This window comes from Phocoena sinus, chromosome 15 (assembly GCF_008692025.1).
Source record: "Phocoena sinus isolate mPhoSin1 chromosome 15, mPhoSin1.pri, whole genome shotgun sequence".
Taxonomy (NCBI): Eukaryota; Metazoa; Chordata; class Mammalia; order Artiodactyla; family Phocoenidae; genus Phocoena; species Phocoena sinus.
This window is the reverse complement of record NC_045777.1, coordinates 14,319,605-14,345,325: the sequence shown is the minus strand read 5'-3', so window position 1 is coordinate 14,345,325 and position 25,721 is coordinate 14,319,605. Positions and strand designations below refer to the sequence as shown.

Here is a 25,721-nt window from a genome sequence, read left to right as displayed (position 1 = left end):
TTGATTATTATTCAGTTCAGCTAAGAAGCCACTCATGTCATTGACCACTGAGTTTAGTTCCACTATGAATGTCGGTTATGTTTTAATTTACATTAATTATTAAGACAAAACAGACACAATGAAGGAACGTGTCAGGACGTCACTTGCTTACCAATGGTGTGTCTTCTTTACTGAATCAAATGATGGTTTTCAAATACCAGAAGAATAGTTCCTCATTTTTTGTGCTAGTCACAATATAACAGCTATAGACAACACATTTTGAGTGTGATCTGCATTACTAACTTTTCCCATTATCTTAAGTCTAGGCAAGCAACCAAACAATGAGCTAAGCCCTGATTTGTAGTGTTTACTGATTTCTATGGTGTAAATATGCCCACATGGCTGATTTCAAGCCACCAAGTTACATCACTGAGCACAGTGTTGGAAAGAGATGGACTGTATCACAACACTCCACAGTATTTCCTCCGCACATATAGATGCAAATAACAGTAGATGTAAATAACCTCAAGACCATAGATAATAGTAAAACAATTAGGAAGCGATGAGTTTTGACTATCTATTACCTTTGTTTTGATATAACTTTTTAACCCCAATTAATAAAATTTCATTTTAAATAGTATCTATGTTTAACAACTAGCTAGCAAAATTCATGAAATGTAACCATTAGGTCTTGTGAGCCAGTACATGGGCTCCAGTCACTCTGTGGGCCTCCAGGCAGAAGAACATCCATGGAAAGCTCCCAAGGAATCTGGGTCACATTCTGGTGCAAACTCGACATTCTTCAACCCATGTGTGGTATCATGCTCCATAATGCATCCATGGTTTAAAAATATACAATTATTTGCTGTCAAAGTTGGAAACTTGCTGCTGGCTTTGGAAGACATAACTATCCTGTTTTATGCGCCACCTGACAGACCGATAGGTATTCCAGTTTGAAGAATATATGTCTGTCTTAATCAGCTCAGGTTGCTACAAGCAAATACCAGAGACTGGGTGGCTTAAACAGCAGACATTTATTTCTCACAGTCCTGGAGACTGGAGGATCTAAGATCCAGGTGTCAGCAGATTTGGATTGTGTGGAGAGCTCTCTTCCTGGCTTACAGACGGCTGTCTTTTCCTTATGTCCCCACGTGGTCCTTCCTTGGTGCCAGGCATGCAGAGACAAGCTCTCTTCTTGTAAGGGCTATAATTCCATCATGGCCCCCCCCACCCCGCCCTCATGAACTAATCTAATCTTACAGCTTTGAAAGGATACTAAATGGATAGTATGAACTACTTTATATCAATAAATTTGATAACTCAGAGGAAACAGAAAAACTTCTTGAAAAACATAACTTATTCAACAATCAGAAAAAGAAAGGCTGAATATTTCATTGTCTATTAAAGAGAATCAATCATTTAAAAACTCCCCTCAAAAACAACAACAACAAAAAAACCCTCTAAGCCCTGCTGACCTCGATGGTAATTCTACTAAACATTTAAGGACTAAGTAATACCCATCTTACACAAACCCTTCCAGAGAACAGAGAAAAGAGGAGCATTTCCCAATTCATTTTGTGAGGCCACGGTAACCCTGCTACCTGAGTTATCCTTACAAGGGCATGAAAAGAAAAGAAAAGAAAAGAGAATATTATAACGGTCGAGGTCAGTGGCATGAAAAGCCACCTGGTAAATCTGAACCCTAAGAAGCTCTGTTCAGAGATGCCTTTTCTATCCTGCCTCACATCACCATGCAGGAGAATAATTATGATAATGACAACCAAAACCACCAACGTGTTTTGAGTACTTATTAAGTTCCAGGTATTTTACAAGTATTAATTCATTTAATGAGAGGTCCTATTATTTTTCAGAGGAGATTATAAATGACATCGATTTAGTCATGCATGTAAAGCTATGACCCAGGTAATTCGGTCCCAGGGTAGTGTTGCTGCTCATGAACTGCATATCTAAACAGAAATTCTAATCTTTAAACTCTCTTCCCCTAAACATTTAAAGGGCTCCGAGTATAATGAGAGTTAATGAACAAGTGCTTACAACCGGCCAGGTACTTTTCCTAGTAATTTACATGCATTAACTCATTCCGTTCCACAGCCATGCTTGGAGGCAGATATTATCGTCTCCATTTTAGCGATGGGACAACTGAGGCAAAGAGGGTAAGTCAGGTAACCTGCCCGAGGATGCTGAGGCAGAGACAGGATTTGAACCCAAGGCGATCTGACTACAGAGTTTGCACTCCGTACCACTCCGCATCTCTGCATGATCCATGGGTGCCCTTGCCACATTCCTGCAGCCTCTAACTCTCTAGCATCCCTGGAATCTCTCGCATTCCTAGACCAAAAGAAACCCTCTCAAGCCTGGCCTTGCCATCTACGTCCCTCCATCACCTCTCGTCTGTGCCCCCACTGCCTCCAAAGGGCATGCTTTTAATAATCACCATGTCCCCTCCCAATTCTCCCATCCAGGAGCCTCATCCTTCTTTCCATTTTGGCTCCTTTTCTCTAGAAAATAATCTAACTGGAAGCTATAGTCCTCCCTCTCTTCATAGGATAGCAACCACAACCACAATAAGACTACTAAGACCCAACATTTACTGAGAATGTACTATGTGCCGGACACCATTCCAACTACTGTCCCTGCGTTATCTCAGTTTAGTTGTGATTGTCACAACAGCCTTATGAAGCAGGTCCCGTGATTATCTCCATTTAACAGATAAGGAAACTAATACACAGAGTGATTAAGTAACCTGGCCAAGGTCACAAGGGCAGCCTACTGGATAAAACAGGCAGGTTCCCGGGCCTCCACTTAGCATTACATCAGTACAGAAGTAGAAGGTGGGGAGAAGCTAAGCAGGTTACTTCCAAATGTCCAATCAGCATCTGGATGAATAGCAATGAATGAAGTTTTCAGCCTAAGTATAACCCATGTAACATGTGGGACATACTTATACTAAAAAAATTATTCACAGTTCATCTGAAACTCAAAGTGAACTGGGCACCCTGTATTTTATCTGGCAACCCTAGCTGGACAAATACTCCAAAGATGTGAGGAGGAAAATCCCGAGTGTTCCTTGAGGACCAGAGGTGGGTCACCAGGGCCACTTTAAATCCTAAGAAGTCTGCTTCTATCTAGGACCCCCTCAAAAGTTCACACAGAGCAAACCCATGGAAAACCAGGCACTGGAAGGGCGCAGCCTATCAGATAAAATGTATCCCATAAGGAAAGTGTTCCTGGAGTGGGGACCCTCTACTCCCCCACCTCCTGCGATGTTCGCAAGACAATGCGTCAGAGGACATACCAGGCCCCCAGTGGGGGAAGCCAGCTGAACAGAGGAGCCAGCAAGCACTCACTTGCTCCCCAGGTGTCTCCTGCCCTCCTGGCTTCTCTCACGCTGGATGTCAGAGACCTCTCTCTAGAACACAAGGAAGAGGAAAAACTTAAGGGGGAGTCCAGGAGAGAAGGATCTTCCTCTCAGTGGCTCCCAGCCTGTGGAGCACCCAGGTAGGGGAGGGAAAAAGACTTCTTCGAACCAAGTTCCACATTTTGATCCTTGCCTGGAACTGAACATTGACTTTCTGAATAGAGATCGTGTTTGTATATTCAAGTAACTGCAGGATTTTAATTACTTCTCAAGAGTGATGGGGAAAGTCATGGTCTGCAGGAGTTTTAGTCCAGGTTATGGGGGAAGAACGTCCCCTACTGAATACATTTTAGAGCAATAGCTGGAGAGAAAACTAAACATGACTTTTAAAAAAAAATTAGCTTTATGAGCTATAGTTTACGTACAATAAAATGCGTCCATTGTAAGTGTACAGTTTGCATTTCAACAAATGTATGTACCCATACAACCACCATGCCAATCAAGACAGAACATTTCCAATAAAGAAATATATATACAAAGGAATATTACTCAGCCATAAGAAAAGAATGAAATAATGCCATATGCAGCAACATGAATGGATGTACAGATTATTATACTATATGAAGTAAGTCAGATAGAGAAAGACAAATATATGATATCACTTATATGTGGAATCTAAAAAAATGATACAAATGAACTTAGTTACAAAACAGAAACACACTCACAGACATAGAAAACAAACTTATCAAAGGGGAAAGGTTGGGGGGATAAATTAGCAGTTTGGGATTAGCAGATACAAACTACCATATATAGAATAGAGGACCTACTGCATAGCCCAGGGACCTATATTCAATATCTTATAATAAACTATAATGGAAAAGAACCTGAGAAAGAATATATATATGTATATACGTATAACTGAATCACTTTGCTGTACACCAGAAACTAACAGAACATTGTAAATCAACTATAGTTTAACAAAAAAGGTATAGAATATTTCCATCCCCCAGAAAGTTCCCCTTAGCCCCTTTCAGGTCAATCCTCACACCCCCTCCAAAACACTGCTGTGCTTTCCATTGCTAGAGATTGGTTTCTCCTGTTCTTGGACTTTACTTAAATGAAATGATGTACTTTTGTATTTTCTGCTCAGTATAATGCCTGTGGATTCATCCATGAAATTGCACGTATCAGCAGTTAATTCTTTTTTACTACTGCATAGTATTTCATCCTGTAAATATACCACTCTTTCTTTGTACATCTTCTTGCTGGTGGAAAGTGGAGTGCTTCCATTTTGGCATTATTATGAATAAAGCTGCTGTAAATATTCAAGGACTTCTGCTTCGGGGGTGACATCCTGCCAGTTCTTTAGTGCAATGTATTAATTCTGCACATTATAGAATGGGGGGGAGGGGGAGAAGTGCTGGTAAATTCTGGCTGCAAGTGTTGCCTTTCGAAGGCCTTGAGTCCCAGGCATGCATTCTCCCTCTCCCTCTTTCCCCTCTTTTCTCTCTCTGTTTCTCTCGCTCCCTCCTGTTCCCTCCTCGCTCTCTGGGTGCTCTTGCCAGGATGTCAACATCAATTCTTTGTGGAGGAATGATTCCAGATACAGCATGTGTCAGCCAGGGAGGTGATGTGAGGGAAATGGCAAGAGTTGGGAAGTCGATCCTTGGCCCACACGGGGCTTGGGCAGTGAGTGGGTCAAGAGTGTTTCATTACCTTGCTGGTTAGGGATTGCAGCAGGGCCGAGGTGACCCCAAATAGCTTCCCTGCCCCAGCTGAGCTTCCTGTGGGCAAACTGGATTCAGAACTGCCATCTGGATGCCAGACATCTGGTGAGGAATTAATAAGTACTACTGCCCCTCACCCCCACCCCTCCAGCCCGGTGGGCCTCGAGGACAAAAACTGGCTTCCGGAGAACAAAAGTCTCCCAGGAGGCATGGAGGCAGGGACCAGAGAGCTGGCCTGTGGACAGTAAGCGGTGGGCTCTCAGAGATCCAGCGGGCCAAGCCCGTTCCCACCTCCAGGTCTTTGCACCTGCTGTCTCCTCTGCCTGGCCTGCCTGGCCCTCACTCCTTGATCTCTGGCCCCTTGATCTCTGCCCAGCTCACTCCTTCTTGTTGTTTGGCCTCAACTCAAAGGTCTCCTCTTCACAGACCATGCTGTTGTCTGTGGTCTGATCTCCACCATCCAGCCTTTTTGTCAAGAACTTACCAATGGCCGAAGTATTTCTTGTTTGTTCACTTATCATTAGCTCTCTTCCCACAGACTGTAAGCTCCACACAAACAGGGCCCTTGTCTGTGTTTGTTCACCTTTATCTTCAGGGCCTCGATGGACATTTGTTAAATGAATGATTAAGTACTCTAAATCAGGCATCACAAACTCAAATGCAAGGGACAATTTAATGAACGAAGTGGGCTGGCATAAGAAATATCACCTTGTTTTCTCAAGTCTGATTTGCAATTCTGACAGTGTTGTGGGTACAGAAAACCATCCTTTTAGCAGGGAAAAAAATGCCCAAGTTTAATGATAAATTACAGCTGGCACTGGGCTTTAGTGTCATGGGTGCAATAGGGAGGAGTGGGGACTGTGGTGAAGTGGGGAACATAGGCCCCTTGGAAACAGCACCTGCTGCTCAGCTCCTGACTGTTGCCATGGGGAAACGTGGGGCCCATGATGCCAGATCTCCTGTTTTTTCAAGAGAAGCTTGAAATTGTGCTTTTATGTGAAATCTCACCATTTTAAATGATTTGCCTATTAAAAGGAAAGTGTGTGCCAAAAAATACATCTGCAAAATGCATCAGACCCATGGTCACCACTTTATGACCTCTCGTCTAAGTGGTTTTAATTAGTGGAAAATCCCAGAAAAGTGCTCACACATACACAACTTGGAATCTAATGTGAAGTTGTTCACAGATTACTAGGAATCAGGATGCTCTGTGAAAAATCCCTGCTCTGTCTTAAAATCCCCATTTTACAGGTACGGAAACTGAGGTCACAGGAGGAGTGATCTCTTCAGGACCACACAGAGCACAAGAGAAGATCTCATGGCTCCCGGTCCAAATAGTGGATCAGGGGGTGGGGTCCAGTGAATCCATGATTTTACTCCAGTGCACAGCACGTCTGACCCACCTCTACCTCTGGGCCCCCTGTTTGGTGAACTCAGAGCAGCCACATGGACACAGGGAGAGTCAGTCTGCGTGTCTGCAGAATGGAATCTTCCTTTGATCCTTCAAGGGCAGATTAGGGTAGAAGGAGGGTAGAAGGCTAGAGTCACATGATCCCGAGACCCTGTTCCTTTGAATTTTAACTTCTGGAGTCCAGAGGTGGGGGAAAGTGTCTGATCTTGCAGGCTCACTTTCTGGGTCATCTCAAGAGTCAGCAGTCTGCCACTTTGCCACTTTGTTCTGTCCAGAGGCTCAGCTTCAGGAAGGGGAATCTTGCTGAGGTGGCCCAGGGTAGACGGAGTCGTGGCTCCAGGTGAAACATCTCTCACATCCCCAGCCTGTCGCCTCTGCCAGCAGAAGCTGGAGTGACTCAGCTAAAACCTCCAGGGGTGGACAAGCCTGAAGGAGACTGCAGCCCGAGAAGACAGGGGCCAGAAGCCAGAAGGCTGGTCCTCACTATGAAGGCTGATTGATCCCAGAGGCCAGGATTTGGCAGAACTTGATGTGGATGTGCTTGGGAGATGGCTGAAATGGAAAGTGGTCAGCTTTCTTTTTCAGAAGGGAAAAGAATGCCAAGGAAATCTCTAGAGCTGGGCTGTCCAAATAGGGTAGCTTCGGGCCACCTGTGGCTATGTAAGTTTGAATTAATTAAAGTTAAATGATATTTAGAATTCCAGTTTCTCGGTCACACGAGTCACATTTCAAGTGTCCCATAGCTATGTGAGACTAGTGTCTACCTTTCTCAATGGAGCAGATCTAGAACATCCCCATCACCACAGAAAGTTCTGTTGGACAGAGCTACTCTAGAGAATTCGGGACTGAGGGCCAGGAAGTATGGGTGTAGTGGTTTGGCCACTGAATTCTTGTGTCAATTCAGTGAGTTCATTCATCTGCAAATTGGAAATAATAATTTTGCGATGTCTACGTCACAGAGGATCCCATTAGAATGAGTGCACGTGAAAGCATTTTGAAATATGTACTTGACAGGCAGACTATTTTAGGAGTGAGATTATGAATAAATGTGTTCATTACATGCTCTGCTTTTCCAAATTTCAACAATAAATATGTATTTTTTTAAAGTAGACGTTCCCTGAATACACAGTTAATATATCTGTAAAATTCTGGGGTTATGCTTTCTTTTTCTGAGAATTAGGAGATATTTCACTGTGCAGAAATTTGAGGCCAGCCTGATTTCTTCCCTCTTACAGCTCATCATATTTTTTACCTGGATAGCCATAAGATTTATTGGTTGAATCCTCAAGTTCATTCATGTTACCATGATATAGCTCAGTGTCGATGAGTATAAGTTTTTTTCTAGGAGACAGAAAATTTGCATATGTTTTAAGTTCGCTTGGTTTCAGAGACGTTTTCTACTATTAAAGATTCCAATATTGTTTTGTTTTACTTGTCTGATTTCTTTTTCTTTCTTCTTCAGCAATACCAATTATGCAGAAGTTGGATTTCCTTTGTCCCCCCTATTGATCATTTTGCTTTCATCCTTTCTTACTCTTTCTTTCCCACTTCATTTTGTTCAATCTTCTTTAGCCTGTGTAACATGTCCTTGATTATGTTTTTAATATTTTCCATTTTGCTGTTTCTAAAAGAGCTTTTATAATAGAGTGGCTTCACTTTTCTCCTCCCTCCACTTCCAGAAGACTGCTTTTTTCATCTCCGTCTACCTTTTATTATCTCTTCTTTGACCCCTTTTTTTTTTTTTTTTTTTTTGCGGTATGAGGGCCTCTCACTGTTGTGGCCTCTCCCGTTGCGGAGCACAGGCTCTGGACGCGCAGGCTCAGCGGCCATGGCTCACGGGCCTAGCCGTTCCACGGCATGTGGGATCTTCCTGGACCGGGGCACAAACCCGTGTGCCCTGCATCGGCAGGCGGACTCTCAACCACTGCGCCACCAGGGGAGCCCTTCTTTGACCCTTTTAGTTCTCATCTTGAGATTTATTTTAGGAAGGCCATCATTTCTTTAATTTTTTGTGTATTTCACAGAGAAATGTCTGTTCAGTAGTTTCTCTTCATTACACAACTCTTCCAGTATTTATTCCTTGTCTACTATTCATTTGATGTTCCCTTTCTTCTTATTTCTCACACAGTCTTTTTGTAGGTCCCATGCTGGCTACTTATCACAGTTCTTTGTTAAAAGAAAGTGTCGGGAGAGGAGCTAGGAGGAAGCTGGGGCAGCAGGTGTCTATGCAGTAGCCCTGTGGATTATCTCAGAACCCTTTCTCACCACCACTGCCCTGAAATATATCTCTACTCTAAGCAATAGACTTAGTGTGGAGATTAAGTGTAAAGACCCAAGAATGTCACAGTTCTTCAGTATCTCCTTGAGTAGGTCTCTTCGACTTACTGAGAGAGAAAATTAGAACCCTTACAACCATATGGTTGATCGTTATCCATCCTTCTCTCACCTGCCACTTCAACATCCTGCTTCTTACCAATGGTCTTCGAGCCTCTTCATCCAGTTCATCTGAACTCTGAACTGTCACATGCATTTCAGCGACTCTCCCTTCCCATGTGCATGCTTCAGGCTTTGCTGGGATTAGGAAGGGCTCACAGAGTTGAAAAATACTTCCAGAAAATTCTGCCTCCTGCCCAGGGGCTGCAGAAGCTCTTGGTTCCCTCCTGCAATTTGGTCCAAATCCCAGCACCATTGTCAGCTCTTCTTCACAAACCAAGGGTGGGATTGTGGTCTGCCCTTCTTTCATCAGAGATGGCAGTTTCTTCTCCATTTGTTGCTGTTTTCAGACTGCTTCAGAAAGGTGAATGGAATAGAAAAATCTGGACTCCACCAACTTAAACCAGAAGTGCCTTCCACCTAATAATTTTGTCATGAGAAAATACTATATCTCCTTTTGTTTATCTGTATTTTCTAATCTTCCTTCAATAAACACGCACTGTAGAAACAGTATGGGCTTTGGAATCAGACAATCCTGAGCTATAAACTCAATCCTTCCACACTCTAGCTGTGTGACCTAGTTATTTAACTGCCCTCACCCTCAGTCTCCCTGTGTGCTGTAGGCACATAATAATAGTACCTACCTCGGAGAGTGATTTATTTCATATAAAATAACCACTGACCCAGTGATGGACACGTGGGAATGCTCAACAAATATGACCTATTGTTACGTTGTAATAATTATTAAAAATCATATATTAATGTTACTTTATTCTTAATAATACAAGTTTAATTCCTTAAATGCTGAGCTTCAAATACATTGTTCTTAAATCTTTAAATAAATCCTAAAATATCAGAGCCAGAATGAACCTGAGATGACTTAATCTAGTGGTTCTCAATAGGGGATGATTTTGACCTCCAGGGGACAAAGGGACATTTTGGGGTGATTGGAGGGGATGATGCTAGTGGCATCTAGTGGGTAGAGGCAAGGGATGCTACTAAACATCCTACAGTGCCCCACAACGGAAGATCATTTGTTCCCAGTAGGATCAATGTCACCAGTGCTGAGGCTGAGAAACCCTGGTCTAATTTAACCCCTAATACAATGACTGCCCAGAGAAGGAAAGTGGCTTGCCTGAGGTCACACAGCAAGTCAGAAGTAAGGACTTGTTTTATCTTGTTTCATGGAAAGACCATTACGCCCTGAGGTTTATCAGACAGCAGGAGTTGGGAGCTGGGCTGGGACCAGGGTGAGGCAGGTGCATGACCCTGACAGTGAGTCCCTCCTTAAACTTTGTTCCCAGGGTGCCTCGCCTGGCCCTCCCTAGTCCTGACCCTGGTTGGGAGCAAGAATTGGGCCAGGGGTCCCCTTAGTCCCTGACCAGCCTGATTCATGCCAACCCAATCCAGACATTTCTTACAGGAAGCTTTATAATCCCCCCACCAAAGAAATCCCAGCTTCTCAGGCTCAGCCAATCCATAACCACGGGGATTAAAGTCTGCAGGCAAAACACGCAGAGGTGACAGGGGAGAAAGAAGAAAGTGCCATGTCAGGCGGTTAATTTTTGAGCTGGGGAATGATTTCCAGGCAGACACACGGCAACTTTTCCCCCATTGCCCCTAAGTCTGCCCCCCTCACTCAGGAAAAGAAAGAAAGAGAAATGGTGTGTTCTCTGAGCCCAGGGCAGGAGCTGTCCGGAAACTGCATCCACCACCACCTTCCCTCCTGTGCCCCATCTCCCTGCTGGGTTGAGTTTTTGTCAAGGCACTGGGCTGTGACCAGGCTCTCAGCAGGCACTGGAGGCTCCATGCCAGGCCCTTCAGGGAGCAGGACCAGGGCCAGCTGCCCACAGTGGTGCCCTCCTGCTGCCCACTAGAGGCCCATTCCCCAGGAGTGTCCAGGGCCAGGGCTGTGGGAAGCCCTGAACATTGAACTCTAGAAAGGCCAAAGCCATGCCTTAAACCTCTCAGTATCCCCTCATCACCCCCAGCCCAAGGCTGGGCCTACACAGTGGTCAAAACCCCTGGGGCCACTCAGGGCTTGAAACACGGTGGCTCAGGCATCCATGACTGGTGTGAGTGGCCTTGGGCAGGCTCGGAGCTGTTTGCTCACAGATAACCCAGGAACGATGGCATCTCAGAGTCACAGTGGTACAGCACCTGGAAAATGACCAGTTCCCAAGAAGCTGGAGCTGTTGGGATCAGCAGAAAGAGCAGTGGACAGGGAGCTAGGAGACGGGGGCTGAAATCAGGACCTGATGCCAAGAAGCAGAGGAGCCTGAGTCACGAGCTTGGCTTTCAGTGCCAGAGTGCCTGGGCTTGAATCCTGCCTCTACCGCTTCCTAGAAAAGTGACTTAACTCTGTGCCTCAGTTTTCTCATCTGTAAAATGGGGATGATGATAATGATGGTAAGAATTTCAACCTCATAGAGTTATTGCTATGGGGACTGATTAAATCAAGTGAATGTAGGTTGAGTGCTGGGAGCAGAGTGCTGGTAGAGTAAGGAATATATATAAAATGTTACCTCCTACTGATGGAATCTGTTACTTTTGCACATTTCTTGCCCTCTTTATATCAGAAGTTTCATCTCAGTGATCCCTAAAGCACTTCCAGTCTGCCATGTGGGGATGAAGGCAATGATGCTAGGTAGATATTGACCCCAAAAGGAAAGGAGTTTGGAGCACACACAGCAGGCCCAGGCAAAGGACCCAGCAAGACGAGACAACCCAGGAGAAACCCTCTCCGCTGAGGCCAAGAGGCGCTGAGGCATGTGCCTCCACTTGCAAAAAGGGAGTTAAGTAAGGCCAGCTGAGGCTCTGGGTGCAAGGCCACTAGGAGTCACAGAGCTGCCGGTGCAAATCCTGGTCTACCACCTACAAGCTTCAAGCTGTGGAAGGACCGGTGGCCTTTCTGAGCCTCTGCGTCCTCATCCGTAAATCAGGATGCTTATTACGCCATCCTGAGAGAGCTGGGAAGGAGATCAAAGAGAACATGGATGGATGTGGCCGTTCTTTGGAAGCCCTGCAATGCTGGCAGCAGCTCTCTCCGTGGTCTCCCGAGCAGCTGTCCCTCATGGGCTCAGAACAGCAGCACTGTTATTCAAGGTGGCTGCCCACACTGAGCACTTACTATGTGCCAGGCACGGTTCGTGGATTCCCTCATTCAACTCTACCCACAGCCCCACGAGGCAGCTACGACCGCTGTTCCGTTTGGCTCAGAGAGCTTGAGTGACTGGCCCAAGTTCACACTGCCTCGGTGTGAATGACAGGTGAGAATAATAAAGCTACCGTTCATTGAGGGCTTACTATGACCAGGCGCCAAGCCCTGCCTGCATTAGCTCACCTGCTCGTCTCACAACCCTGTTTAGAAATGAGAAACTGGAGGCACACAGAGGTCCAGCAACTTCTTCATCCATGTGTGCATCTCTAGCAAAGGATGAAGCCGTGATTTCAGCATAGTGGTCCGAGCTCAGGGCAGTGGTCCTGATCCCCTGGGCCCTGGTCCTGGGCTCAGTGAGGAGAGTAACAGTAGTGATGGTAACAGCCAGCATTTACTGAGACTCACTATGTACAGGTGCTCAGCTAATCCTTTTACACTTATTGTGACTTTTGCTCCTCCCACACTCTGGTAGTTTCTGGAAATGGAAGGACAGATATTCAACAGCAAAGCACTTTACAGGCCCTTTCCCATCCTCTCTGGATCTGTTCAGTCTTGAGGATAAGCCCGGCTGATCTTAGTGCCCACCTTCTGGAGGAGACAGGCATGGAGGGTTAAGACTGAAACTAGCCCAGGGTGACCCAGAGGGAAATAGTTGAGACAGCGCAGATGTCTAGTCTCTGATTTCCAGGCAGGGCTCCCTCCTACCTTCTCTTCTGAGAAAGCAGTTAGGAGCCACCTGTGTCTATCTGGGCTCAAGACTCAATGGGGGAAAGAGGAGAAAGTGGAGGGGGTGACTTGTCCCAGGAGACCTCTGAGGCAGCCACTCTATCCTCCTACCCTTTCCTCTGGAACGGACTGTGTTAGACCCCTGGACTTACTAGCAGGTGTTGTCACAAGGTAAAGTTCTTCGAGCCATTCATTAAAAGCGTTCCTGGAGCAGCTCACACCCCACTGCTGCCCAGGCCTCGCTAATCATTCATGAGCCAGACAGGCAGCTGGGGGCAGGGTGGCAGCTGCATGGGACCCTGGAGTCCCCAGGGGCCTGGCTCTACCAGAGGAGGACAGAACATGTTCTTCTGAAAAAGAGGCCAACTGACTGTGTGACCTTGAAGGGCAGCTTCTTCTTCTCTGTGGGCCTCAGTCTCCCCATCTGTGCAAAGGGCCCTTCAGTTCCCAACATGGGTGGCGGGTGTGCTTAAAGCCCGCTCTGGGCTTCTCCACCTCTCGCCGCTCCTGACAGCCTGTCCCACACCTTTGGAGGCCTGGTGTGGGAAGGAAGACTTTCTCTGCTTGGAGTAAAATCCAGCCTGAAGGCATTATGGTGGGATCTGTCTTTAAATCCCATCTAAGATCTTCAACTTAGCTTCCCTATGTTCAGGGGTTCAGGGGTCAGTCTCCTGGAAGGGCTGTCACGAGGACCCAGGAAGACCATTTGATATTTCTTGAACACTCTCCATGCTCCCACCTCAGGACCTTTGACTTGCTGTCTCCTCGCCTGGAATGCTCTTCCTCTATATGCACTCAGGGCTCCTTCCTTCACCTCCTTCAAGTCTTTGCTCCAATGTCATCTCCCTCAGGTATTTGTTCAAATGTTCCCTTCTCGAAATCTTCCTGACTCTAAAATTGCACTTAGCTCCATTCCAAGCTCCCTGCCTTCTCTGATTTTATTCTCCACAGCACTTATCAACATCTGACATACTACAGATCTTACTTATCTGCTTGCTTTTGTTTGTTTTTAATGTTTACCCGTCTAAAATGTCAGCTCCTTAAGTATAAGGATTTGTGACTATTTGGTTCATTGCCATGTTCCTCTAGAATAGTAGCTGGCATGTAGTAGGTGCTCAATTAATACTTTTAAACTCAATGTAATAATCACTTATGGACAGTGTCTGGCACACAGGAAACACTAAAGAAATACTGTTTTGATTCCGTATTCATTCTGGACATACTTATTAAGCACCCTGTTTGCCTACTGCTAGGGGTACATTAGTGAACAAGATGGGCAGGATCCCTAATTGTACTTTATTATTTGCAGGGTACTTCACTGTTTACAAAGTGACTGGTTTCCCTGGCTCCTCCCCACAGCCCCAAGAGGCAAGCGGGTGCATGAGACAGATGAGGAAACTAAGGCTGGCAAGGGAAGTGTCTTGCTTCCCCCCACAGATCAAGTTCTTGGCAGGGATCCATCCTGGATCATCTGAGGCTGCATCCTGTGTGCCCACCACTTAGCCTAACTTCTCCTGGGCACTGAGGTCTTCCCTGCCCCCGACATTTTCAATTCTCTACCATTTACCATCATCCCATCTCCACTCTGGTCCAGCTGGCCCTGCCCCAGGCATCCTGGGAGCTGATGCAGTGGGGGATGGGAAAGCTGATCCCTGCTGTTAAGGCCTGACCTGTGGAGTTTCCAAGCCATTCTTGACAATGACCTTCCACTGCCCACAATCCCTCACTTCTTAGGCCTTTGGGGCTCTGGGCTTCAGGGCAAGAATAAGAATGGCAAGGGAGGGCTTCCCTGGTGGCGCAGTAATTGGGAATCCGCCTGCCAATGCAGGGCACACAGGTTCGAGCCCTGGTCCAGGAAGATCTCACATGCCACGGAGCAACTAAGCCCGTGCGCCACAACTACTGAGCCTGTGCTCTAGAGCCCATGAGCCACAACTACTGAGCTCACGTGCCACAACTACTGAAGCCCGTGCGCCTAGAGCCCATGCTCCACAACAAAGAGAAGCCACCGCAAAGAGAAGCCTGTGCACTGCAATGAAGAGTAGCCCCCACTCACCACAACTAGAGAAAGCCCGCGTGCAGCAACAAAGACTCAATGCAGCCAAAAATTAAATAAATAAATTAAAAAAAAAAGAGTGGAAAGGGAACTTTCACTGGGATTTTTCTCTGAATAAGCACTATCTCATTTAATCTTCCCAGCAGCTCCTAGGAGATGAGCTTTACTCCATATACAGTGGAGGAAATGGAGGCTCAGAAAACCCAAGAACCTACACAGAGAGTAAAGGGAAGAAGCCAGTAGGATGCAGAAGGTCTCATCCCCTATAAAGCACTTCCACGGGCTCCACGGGCACATTTGTAATGCAAATAACAATACTACTACTGCCAACCATAGTAACAACAGACACTTACCTAATACCTCTTGTGATCAGGAGCAGCCCAGAGTATTTTAGGTATCTGAGCCAATCTTCACAACACCCCTCCGAGGTAGGTCCCATTAGTGCACCTCATTCCACAGAGGAGGAAAATGAGGCACAGAGAGGCTAAGTAACTTGCCCAAGGTCACACAGCCAGGAAGTGGGGGAGCTGTCCTGGAGTCCAGGAAATCTGGTGCTAGAGTTCATACTCTCATGATGTTGCCCCCTCCCCCTCAGAAAGTGATTCTGGGGGACAAACCAGCCCAGTGATTCTGGGCAGACCCCTTGTCCAGAGGAGGAAAGCCAAGGTCTGAAGGAGGTCCAGATCCCGCAGAAGATCAGGAGCAGGAAAGGAAGCCAGGCCTCCCAGGTAGATGGCCAGTTTAGTGGAGGTAGGAAGAGCCTCTCAGGACAGCCTCAGTTTCCCCAACAAGAGGTGGGAGCTGGGTCATGGGCAGGGCCCTGCATCAGGCCTCTGCCAGCTCCCCCAGGCCTGGAGACCCCACATTCTAGTCCCAGATGTTGGCACAGCAGACCACGTTCCCAGGACTCATGTCTCAGGAAACTGCCTACACTTCTGTTTTTTGGACTCTGTGCTGTAAAATGCCCTGCTCGGGCACCAGGAGAAGTTTTGCTGAGTCCCAGTCCTTTCCAGAGAAATCCAAGGGGGCTCCAGACAGGGGCAGGAAATGGCTAAAAGGAGCAGGAAGACTTTTCCTTCCTTTTCCCACTCTCCAGGCCTCCCAAGCCAGCCAGCAAAGTGGATTGTCATGAGAGTAAGGTGCAAGCGGCATGTGAAATCGAGGGGACAATCCGGGCTGTGGGTGGCAGCAAACAAGGGCCTCTCTTGTTATTTCTCCCTACCAAGGGAAAGGAGCCTGTTCCCGCCCGCTGACAGCCCAGAGGGCAGAGGGAACGGGTCAGCTCCATGCAGCAGAGCCCAGAACGGGGCTGGAGGGCCAGGGGGTGTTTTGTCTTGCCTGGAACGCCCTCCATTTCCAAATCCCCTCCACCCTGGGAGGCCTTCTGTGGCCAGGCTGTGTGTCCACAGACAAGCACTTCCCCTCTCTGGGACACAGTGTCCCTGACAGAAAATTGGACTTGACTGTGCGTGCCTCACAGCCTGCTGGGGGATGAAACAAACTAACGCATTGAAGGCAGAGGTTCTCAACCTCAGCACCACTAACATTTGCGGCCCGAGAATTCTTTGTTGTGGGGACCATCCTGTGTACTGTAGGATGTTTAGCAGCGTCCCTAGATGCCGGTAGCAGCTCCTTCCAGCTGAGACCATCAAAAATGTCTCCAGGCACTACCAAATGTCTCCTGGGGAGCAAAATGCTTAAGAACCCTGATTTAAAGGATTTCCCAGAGCCCAGGACACAGGCACTGATTTATCCATGAAGGCAGGCAACATCTGTTGAGCCCTTTACAAGCATCATTAATTATTATCATACCCATTCACAGATGAGGAAACTGAGCACAGAGAAGTTAAGTAACTGGCCCAAGGTCACACAGCATATTAAAAAGCCAGGATTTGAACCCAAGCACCCAAATCCAAGCTCCTACCTATCATGTTTGACCAGCCACATTAGTTCCTATCTTCAGGTCCCTCTGAGACCTCCAAACTCCCACCCCAGTGTCAGAATGACAGGTCTCTCCTCTGGGAAGCCTTTCTTAATGTCCCCCACCGCACCCAGCACAATCACTCCTTTCCCTGTTGCCTCCACTGAACCATGAAGGAGTGTGGGCTTTCAACAAGGCAGGCGTAGGCTCGACTGGCAGCCTCACTACTCACTCAATGGCCGTGAGGTGGCAGGTGACTTCACCTCTCTGAGCCTCAGCCTTCTCATTTGTAAACTGGGTCCCTCACCCTTGTGTCACACAGCAACTAAAAGCACAGACTCTGGGGCTTGAATGCCAGAGTCGGAATCCCAGCTCTGCCACATCCAAAACGTGGGAGCTTCGGCAAGTGACTGAACCATTCTGTGACTCGGTTTCCTCATCGATGAATGTGGATAATAGCAGCACCTGCGCCAGAGCCAGGGCGAGCATAAACGAGCTAGCAAACATATCTTGAGTGCTTTGAACCGTGCCTGGCACTTCATAAATGCTAGAGACGTGTTGACTATGGCTCTTAGGAGGCCTCTTGGGGGACAGAGGAGAGAGTATGAATAAGGCATGTGGCCCAGGACATCAACAAACTTGAATTCACTTCCTGAGCCTCCCAGGGACCAGCACATTCCTGTAAGAGAGCTTAATACAGCTGAAATCAAATCCCTCTCTCAGCCCAGACTGAGAGAGGACCCCACAGGAGAGTAGAGCAAAAGGAACTGGGCAGGGGGACCACTGGGCTGGCCCGGAGGGGCATGCTGGCCTCACCAGACCTTTTCCAATGTCTTCATCGGACTGGGGATCACTGTTCTGTCCTGTGTATCAGTCCTCCTGCCTTCCTCCAGCCCCCACCCAGCACAGGCTCCATCCCATTGGCTGCCCCTCCCCCTATGAATTTCAGGGACAAGTACATAGAGCTGAGAGCCTGGTACCCCTATTTTGCAGATAATAGAAAGAGCCGCAATTCTTTATCAAGTACCTACTATGTCAGGCACTGTCAAGTCTTCCAAGCAGGTGGGTTTCATTATGCCCATTTCTGAGATGAGGAAACGGAGGCTTGCCAGAGATGGCGTGGCCTTGTGTATCTCTCTCGTCCCTAGTGCATCTCCGCTGGAGAGAGCAGTTTGGGCACACCTGTGTCACTTGTTCCAGGCCCTGGCCAGGTCCAGCCTAGCCAGGATGCTGACTTTGTGTCTTCAAGGTCTGAGGGTGTCTGAAATCCTGCTCATCAGTCCAGAGGGCATTGTCCTGCCGAGTTAGGTCAGGAAACACAATCTTGCTCCCCGCCGCATCACCAGGAATCGCACTGGCCTGTTTACACACCTGGCAGGAGCTCCGGGAAAGTGGAAAGTTGGCTGGACCTCAGAGGAGCGTTTCCAAGGCCAAGGGGTCTGTGTGGGCAACGGGTGAAACCTGGCAGGAGAGCATGGATGGGGAACAGATGAGGGTTCTGGGACCACCTGGCTGGGAGGGGCTGGGAAAGTCCCTCCATGTGCCCTCTGGGCCTCAGTCTTCCCAACTGAAAAACGAAAGGGCTGGAGACACCGATTCCAGCTCAAATCTTCCACAAATGAGTAGCAGTCTGCGGTTTTGGAAAGTACATGTCTTCTGAAATCAGAGATACCTGAGTTCAAATGCAAATTCATTCATTCACTTGTTTACCGAGTACCTACTATGTGTGAGACACTGTCCTAGGCACTGGGGATGCTGCAGAGAACAAGACAGACACGGGTCTTGCCCTTACATCACTCACAGCCTAGTGGTGGAGGCAGACAGTGAACAGATTATGAACACTTCAGATTGGGATGAATGCCATGAAAGAAAAAAAATAGGAAGCTGTTTTAGAGAGTGCTTTGTACGGTGAGGAGAGTAAGTGTTCTTGAGAAAAGGTAATCAAGGAGGACTCCTTGGAGGAGGTGCCTTTGGAGCTAAGACCCAAATGACCAGACAGATCCAGCTGTGGAAGATCAGGGGCAAGAGCATCCCAGGCAGAGAACAGCAAATGCAAAGGCCCTGAGGCAGCAACAAGCTTGGCAGGTTTAAAGAACCAAAAGAAAGCCTATGAGGTTGGACCATAGTGAGAGAAGAGGAGTATGGGAGATTGTAACAACCATGTTTGCAAGTTTCTGAATTTGATGCTCTGGCATCTTGGGACCTTGCTAAACCTGGAGTGTCTGCCTCTCCCAGGGCTAGCTAATTCCTAGAGATAGTAAACAACTCACCTGTGCATCAGTTTTTCAAATGTAAACCAGCCAATCCAGAGCCCATACCCCCAACCACCTCCTTTATTGGGCTCTCTCACTCCAGGCCACGATTCGCCTGCTGTAATCATCCAGGGCCAGCGACCAAACAACTAGGGACAGTCTCTATGTCCCAGAGCCCACTGAAATTATTTGAACTAGCCAGTCCTAAGTCTGCTTACTCTGACTTGTCCGTTCCTTAAACACATAATATATTGGCAGATAGTGATGAAGACCATGAAGTAAGATAAGGCAGAGAAGAAAGTGTAAAGGATTTTTTGTATTCTATGTTAGATAGGGTGGCCAGGGAAGGCCTTTGAGGAGGTTCATCTTTGAACTAAGATGAATGAAGTGAGGAAGAAAGGCTTGCAGACACCTGGGGGGAAGAGCAGTTCAGACAGAGGGAACAGTAAGTGCAAAGGCCCTGGGGTGAGAGCAATCTTGGGATATTTAAGGAACACCAAGAAGGCCAGTGTGGCTGGTGCAGAGGGAGAGAGGGGGCCTGAGCTTCTAGTAAGTAATCAATAAATATTAGCTGTTCCTATCCTTTCTTGAGGGCTTACTATAATCTGAACGGAAATAAGGGAGCTTGACCTCTGCTTCCCCGCATCCCTAATCTAAAAGTTAGGCTTCAGAGATTAATTGAAATGTCGATAGAATAAAACAGTGATGACTGGGAGCCTGAGATGGGGGAATCACTGGACAAGAAGAGGGAGATGGAGGCACTCACCCCCGCCCTGCCACTCACAGCTCACTGTGAGGCTTCAGGCAACTTCCTTCCTTCTCTGGGCCTCACTTTCCTCATCTGTAAAAATGGGGATAATCATTATTCCCACTTCTTAAGGCTGATGTGAAGAGTAAATGAACTAAAATGTGAAAGGCATGTAAAACAGTGTGGGGCAAATAGAAAAAATTTTTATCAACTATTAGTATTATAAACTCCCACCACGTTTGACACGGCACTGGACAATTTCTGTATCTTCTCTTAATTAAGTCCCATAGCAGCCCTATGGGAAGCACGTGAGTTCTCCCCACTTCACAAGTGAGGAAACCGAGGGTCAGAAATGTGAAATCTCCAACCCAAGCTCCCTGACTCACAGTTTCAGAACCAAGACCCAAACCCAGGTCTTCCCAGCTCCAAGGCCCATGCTATTTTGATCATCTTACTTCTGAGTCTCAGTTTCCTCATCTCCAAAATAGGAGAGTTAAAACATATCTAGAGTGTTGAATAAACAAGTAAGAAGTTACAGTGCAAGTATAATATACGATTTCATTGGGCCCAAATAATAACCAGGGAGGAAGGTGATGTTATGGGCATGGTATCAATGAAGAAACTGAGGCCCAGAGAAGCCAAATGACTTGCTCAAGGTCACAGAGCAACGATGTGGAATGAGAATCCAGTTCTGATTCCAAAGACTCAAAACTGGGAATGAAATAACCATTTTCCTGGTCACCCACCTGAATTTCCCCCACCCAAGAATTAAGCATATGCAAAAAAAAGTGGGCCTCTGACTTCACAGATGTACTACTGCCCCAGAACAAGTGTGCTGCTAGCCAGACTTGATGCCTTTGTGCAAACTGGGAAAAGAGGCTCTTCCTCAGGTGGATCCAGCACTGCACCAGAGTACACAGCTTGGCATGTGGAGTGCAGGTTGGTTCTGTCTCATTTTGCCTCCTCAGGTCTCCTTGTGCAGTGCACAGCCTGTAGAACACTCTGCAGCCGTCCTGCCCAGAGCACCCCCTCCCCCAAACTCCTCCTGCTCAAAGCATCCTTAGAAAGAGTCACCTATGAGTACCCACTGTAAGAACGCATCTTGGCCAGATGGCCAGTCCAGCTAAATTTGCTTTCAGTGGGCGTAGGAAGGGAAAGGAGGCAAGATTTCTCTGCAAACACAAGGGACTGGTGCAGATCTCATCTGTCCCCTCTAGCTGCCCAAGGCCGGTCCTCTAATATCCACCTCCCAAGATGCCCATTCTTGGAAAACTTTGAGGTGGTCCCTCCGGCAGTGTCCTGACTTCCTTAGTCTCTGGCACTCTTTGTGGCAAGAGCCATGATCCCCAGTGGCCCTGGAAATTGCAGCCACTGCATTCCAGAAGGGCATCCCACTCCTTTTCACCCCTGCTGACAGGGTTCCAAGCCAGGAGGACATAATATAAGAATTGTTCCCATCCCCTGCCATCCCCACCCCTTGGCTCTACCCTTCAGATTAACCCCAGCCTCCCTGCAGCCTCCCTCACCAGTCGCCAGGGGACAGGTGTATGAGAACCAACCCTTTCGATCACACAGACTTCTAGAACATCAGAGCAGCAATGGCCTGTAGACCTTATCAAGCTGGAAAAACAGAACCCAGCAAGGGGCAAACGATCAGTGCCAAGGATCTCAAACTTCTTTCCCAATACCTACAATTTTGCAAAAGTTTTTGGGAACCCAGGTGTACCCTATGACCGGCATTGGTGGCTCCAGAGTTTCCAGGTGAGAGCGGCTTAGAAGCAGCAATCTGATGTTGGGGGTGGGGTAGACACGGAGGACACTTGCCTTGAAGCTTCATTTGCACAGAAAGCACAATGTTTTTTTAGACTGCCAGCCTTTGTTTGGGGAGGTTATCACGGGATTAAAACTGGTTACGATTACAGGAATTGTTTTGAAACTATGTGTGCAGAGCACACCCACTCTGTTTGCTTTAAATGTATGTCACAGATCAATAAAAACAGCACTTTTCTCTGTTCATTATTCTCTAAGGATGCTTTTATTCACATTGTACATTAAGAGACATGTCAGTTATTAATATCCAAGGATATAATAATAATATAATATGATAAATACATGCATATTACATGGAGGAGGGGGCTTTGAGTGTGCCGACAGAGATTTTGAGGGAGGCTAATAAGATCTCCCAAGAAGTCAGACCTGCCTCCTGGGAGGAGGCCCTGGCTTATCAGCCACTTTAAAAGGTAGTGACATCTAGGGCCACACCAAGAGTACCCACCAGGGATCTGTAGGGAAACAGGAGAGGTTCTTAGTCAATTATAACGAAAGAAAGAGTATAAAATGCAGCTGTTAGAAGTACAGACACTGCATTCTGGCTTTGTACTGGCTGTGTGGCCTTGGGCAAGTCACCTAACCCTGCTGAGCTTCCATTTCCTCACCTGTACTATAGGGATGCTAACAGCAGCTGCCTCCCTGATTATGTGGACATTATATAGGACAATGCCTGAGAGACTCTTAGCATGGAGCCTGGCACATAAGAAGAGTGAAGCACTCAATGAAACACTTTATTAGGCTCACCACCATCGCAGAGGGTCAGGCACTCGCTGTTACACGTACACACTGGGGACCAGGTGGAGGTGGATTCTCTGTGAAGCTAATGAAGTTTAAGCTTCAGAGCCACTCCCAAACCCTGAATTTTGTATCTGTAAATCTGTAAGCTTTTTTTTGTACTGAATTTTGTATCTGTAAATCTGTAAGCTTTTTCTTAAAGAGAGCCCCTTAAATAGTACATGCTTCAGGCCCCGTAACACTTGGACCTGCCCCTGGGTTCACAAATCTTGCTAGAGGGCAGAGCGGAGAGAAGCTTTCAGAACACCCTGCTGAGGAGAGAGACTCAGAGAAAGTGTGTTTCATCACTTCTTCCCCAGAGCTCTGCCTGGGACCTCCCAGACCCATCTAGCCTTCCACCGGTGATGCTTCACAAAGCGAGGCAACTTCCTTACTCAGCCCCTCACATCAAATCTCAGAAGCTAGCATGGAGATCCGCTCCATTTTATAGACAAAGAAAGGGAGACCCAAAGAAGAAAGGAGATTGGTCCAAGGTCCTGAAGTCAGCGAGTGGTCTGGGGTGGGCTAGTTTTTGAATAAGCAACCTAATCCTTACACCAGGATTTATTGTTTTTCTCTTGCATGTCAAGAAAGTCTAATTGCTTGGATAATTCCACACCAAAGAACTTGCCCTGGATCTCCTGACACCGTCTCCTTCGTATAACTTCCTCACCCCCTGGGCCCAAGGAGGGCTCCTTCCTCCAGGCCTCCCTCTCTGAACACCTCTCCCAGCTCCCCTAGTCTCTGCTGGTGGTGCTGGGTAATCCGCCACTAAGTTACACACTCTCTTTACTTTTACTTCTATGAACATTTACTATCTCATTGAGGGATAGTGAAACAACTTCCTGGAGGTAGAAGCCTTGTCTAATGAGCCTAGTGCCCTCCCATGATGCTGCAAATGGGCTGAGCAGAGGTGAGGGACCCAACAGGGACCTGCAGTACCATCTCCTTCCAGCTCCCATTGGTGGTGACTTTTATCATGACACTCCTGGCCTCAATCTGCAGCCTTTGATCTTCTAGGGATTACTTTCTTTGAGAGTCTAGAAACAGGTCATGTTCTGGATTCTGATAAGCCAGGGATTGAATCCCACTCAGCTGTTTGCTGTGTGACTGTGAGCAAGTCACTTCTCTCCGAGCCTCAGTTTTCTCCTCTGGAAAATGGGGCAAATGATCCTCCCCCTCTGAGGGGCACTTTCAGTCTGGATTAAATAAAACGATGCACATAAAGCAAATTTTAGCACTGCACCTTGCTCCCGGCAAGCGTTTATTAAATCTTGGCCATCCCCATCATATGAGGTGCGTGGAAATAAGACCAGCCTGTGCGTTCTTAGGCACTTACTGTGTATCAGGCTCAGTTCTAAGAGATTTACATAGATTGCCTCATTTAATATTCACCACAGCCCAGTGGATTGGCATTATCGTTTCCCCTATGTTTACAAATGAGTAAACTGAAGTTCAGAGAGGTTAAATGACTTGCCCCAGGTTACACAGCTTGGCATTCATCAAGTGTTCCTTGTGATTATCAAGTGAAATGTGCAACACAGCGCCAAGCACATAGTTAGAGCTCAATAAAAGGAAATCACGCCTGTAGAAGTGAGAAGATCCAGAAGGCTAGGTGGGACCCAGGCTCCAAGGAGCAGCTAGAAAAGGGGAACTGCGGCAAGAGGTGTTCACAGCAGGCCAAGGCAGGGTAAAGGGGGGACGGTTGAGGGGGTCTGGTGAAATCTGTCTAGACTGGGACCTCAGCGGTGTTCCGCCTCAGAGGCTCGGGAGGAGAGGGTCCTGCCTGTTGCGCGGCCGCCCAGGGCGCGGAACGGGGGGCCCACAGGCAAAGGAGGCGTTACCTTGGGCGGGAGGGCGAAGACCACCGGCAGCAGCGCGAGCGGCGTGAACAGCAGCACCAGCAGCCGCCGCGCGCTCCACACCTTCTTAGCCACTGTCGCCAGCGCCGCCATCTGCGCGATCGCCCCGCGGAGCGGGCCAGTCCGGGACTGCCCGCGCCTGGGCCCCCGGCTCCGGCTTATAGCCTGGGGGAGGGTTTGGGGAGGGGACTGCGCTTGGGGACCCGCCCTCTCCCTGCGCCTCCCGGAGGAAAAGGGTGGTGCCTGCTCCCCTGGGACTGGGCGAAAGAGACCCGGGAAAGTTAGGAAAAGTTCGACCCTAGCACTAAGGAACAGGACTCCAGCCCAGAAGGCAGAGTAGCCTCCGGTTTAAACCTCCTGACTTTCCAGCTATGTGGCCTGGGGCAACGGGCTGAACCCTTCCTTACTCTCCCGTGGAAAGGGCCATACTGACAACTGGAAGATTAAATCACTTACTAGTAATAAGTGGGTTCAGGTACTGGCTCTGCCACATACTAGCTGCGTGGCCTTGACAACTGCCTCTGAACCTCAGTCTTCTCAACCACAAAGTGGGGGCGATGACAGTGACGGTCTCCACTAGACAAGAGGTCTGTTGGTAGCTATTGCTGTTGAGATTGTTTTTCTTATTTTCTCCCGCGGTGGGTCAGTCATCTGTGGGTTGGAGCCCGGAGGAGTCTTTTTGTTCCTCTTGGATAAAAGCACAGGAGTACAATCCTGGATTGTGTGGTAGTTGCACCCTTGGTTTTTGAAGAAACCGCCATGCAATTTTCCAGAGTGTTAGCACTGTTTTACATTTCTGTTAGCCACGTATGAGTGAGCCAGTTTCCCCACGTCCTTACCAGCATTGGGGTGGTATTTTTTATTTTAGCCATTCTGATAGGGGTGTAGAGGTATCTCACTGTAGGTTTTTGTTTTTGTTTCTGCTTTTTTTTGCGGTATGCGGGCCTCTCACCGTTGTGGCCTCTCCCGCTGCGGAGCACAGGCTCTGGACGCGCAGGCCCAGCGGCCATGACCCAGGGGCCCAACCGCTCCGCGGCATGCAGGATCCTCCCGGACTGGGGCATGAACCCACGTCCCCTGCATCCGCAGGTGGACTCCTAACCACTGTGCCACCAGGGAAGCCCTCACTGTGGTTTTAATCTGCATTTTCTTAATGGCTAATGATGTTTAACATCTTTTCACGTGCTTCTTTGCCATCTGTATATCCTCTTTGGGGGAAATTATTTCCTCCTGTTGTTTGCCCATTTTCTCAGTGGACCGTTTTTTCTGCTGTTGAGTTTTGAGAGTACTTTATATAGTCTAGATACCAGTCCTTTGACAAATACGTTGTCTGCAAAAATTTTCTCCCAGTCGATAGCTTGGCTTTTCATCCTCTTAACAGACTTTTCAAAGAGCAAACATTTGTAATTTTGGTGGAGTCAAATTTTCCCTTTTTTGGATCACGCTTTTGGTGTCAAACTCTT

At 47.6% G+C, this 25,721-nt stretch overlaps 1 protein-coding gene across 1 annotated transcript in view; it reads right to left on the bottom strand.

Annotated features, from left to right (window-relative positions):
- Positions 1-25,162, bottom strand: part of SLC13A3 (solute carrier family 13 member 3) — a 76,226-nt gene extending 51,064 nt beyond the window's left edge. The window contains 1 exon segment of the mRNA XM_032604551.1: positions 24,241-25,162. Within this exon segment, the coding sequence (XP_032460442.1) occupies positions 24,241-24,351 (111 nt within the window). The 5' untranslated portion in view covers positions 24,352-25,162.
- Positions 25,163-25,721: the final 559 nt, after the last annotated feature.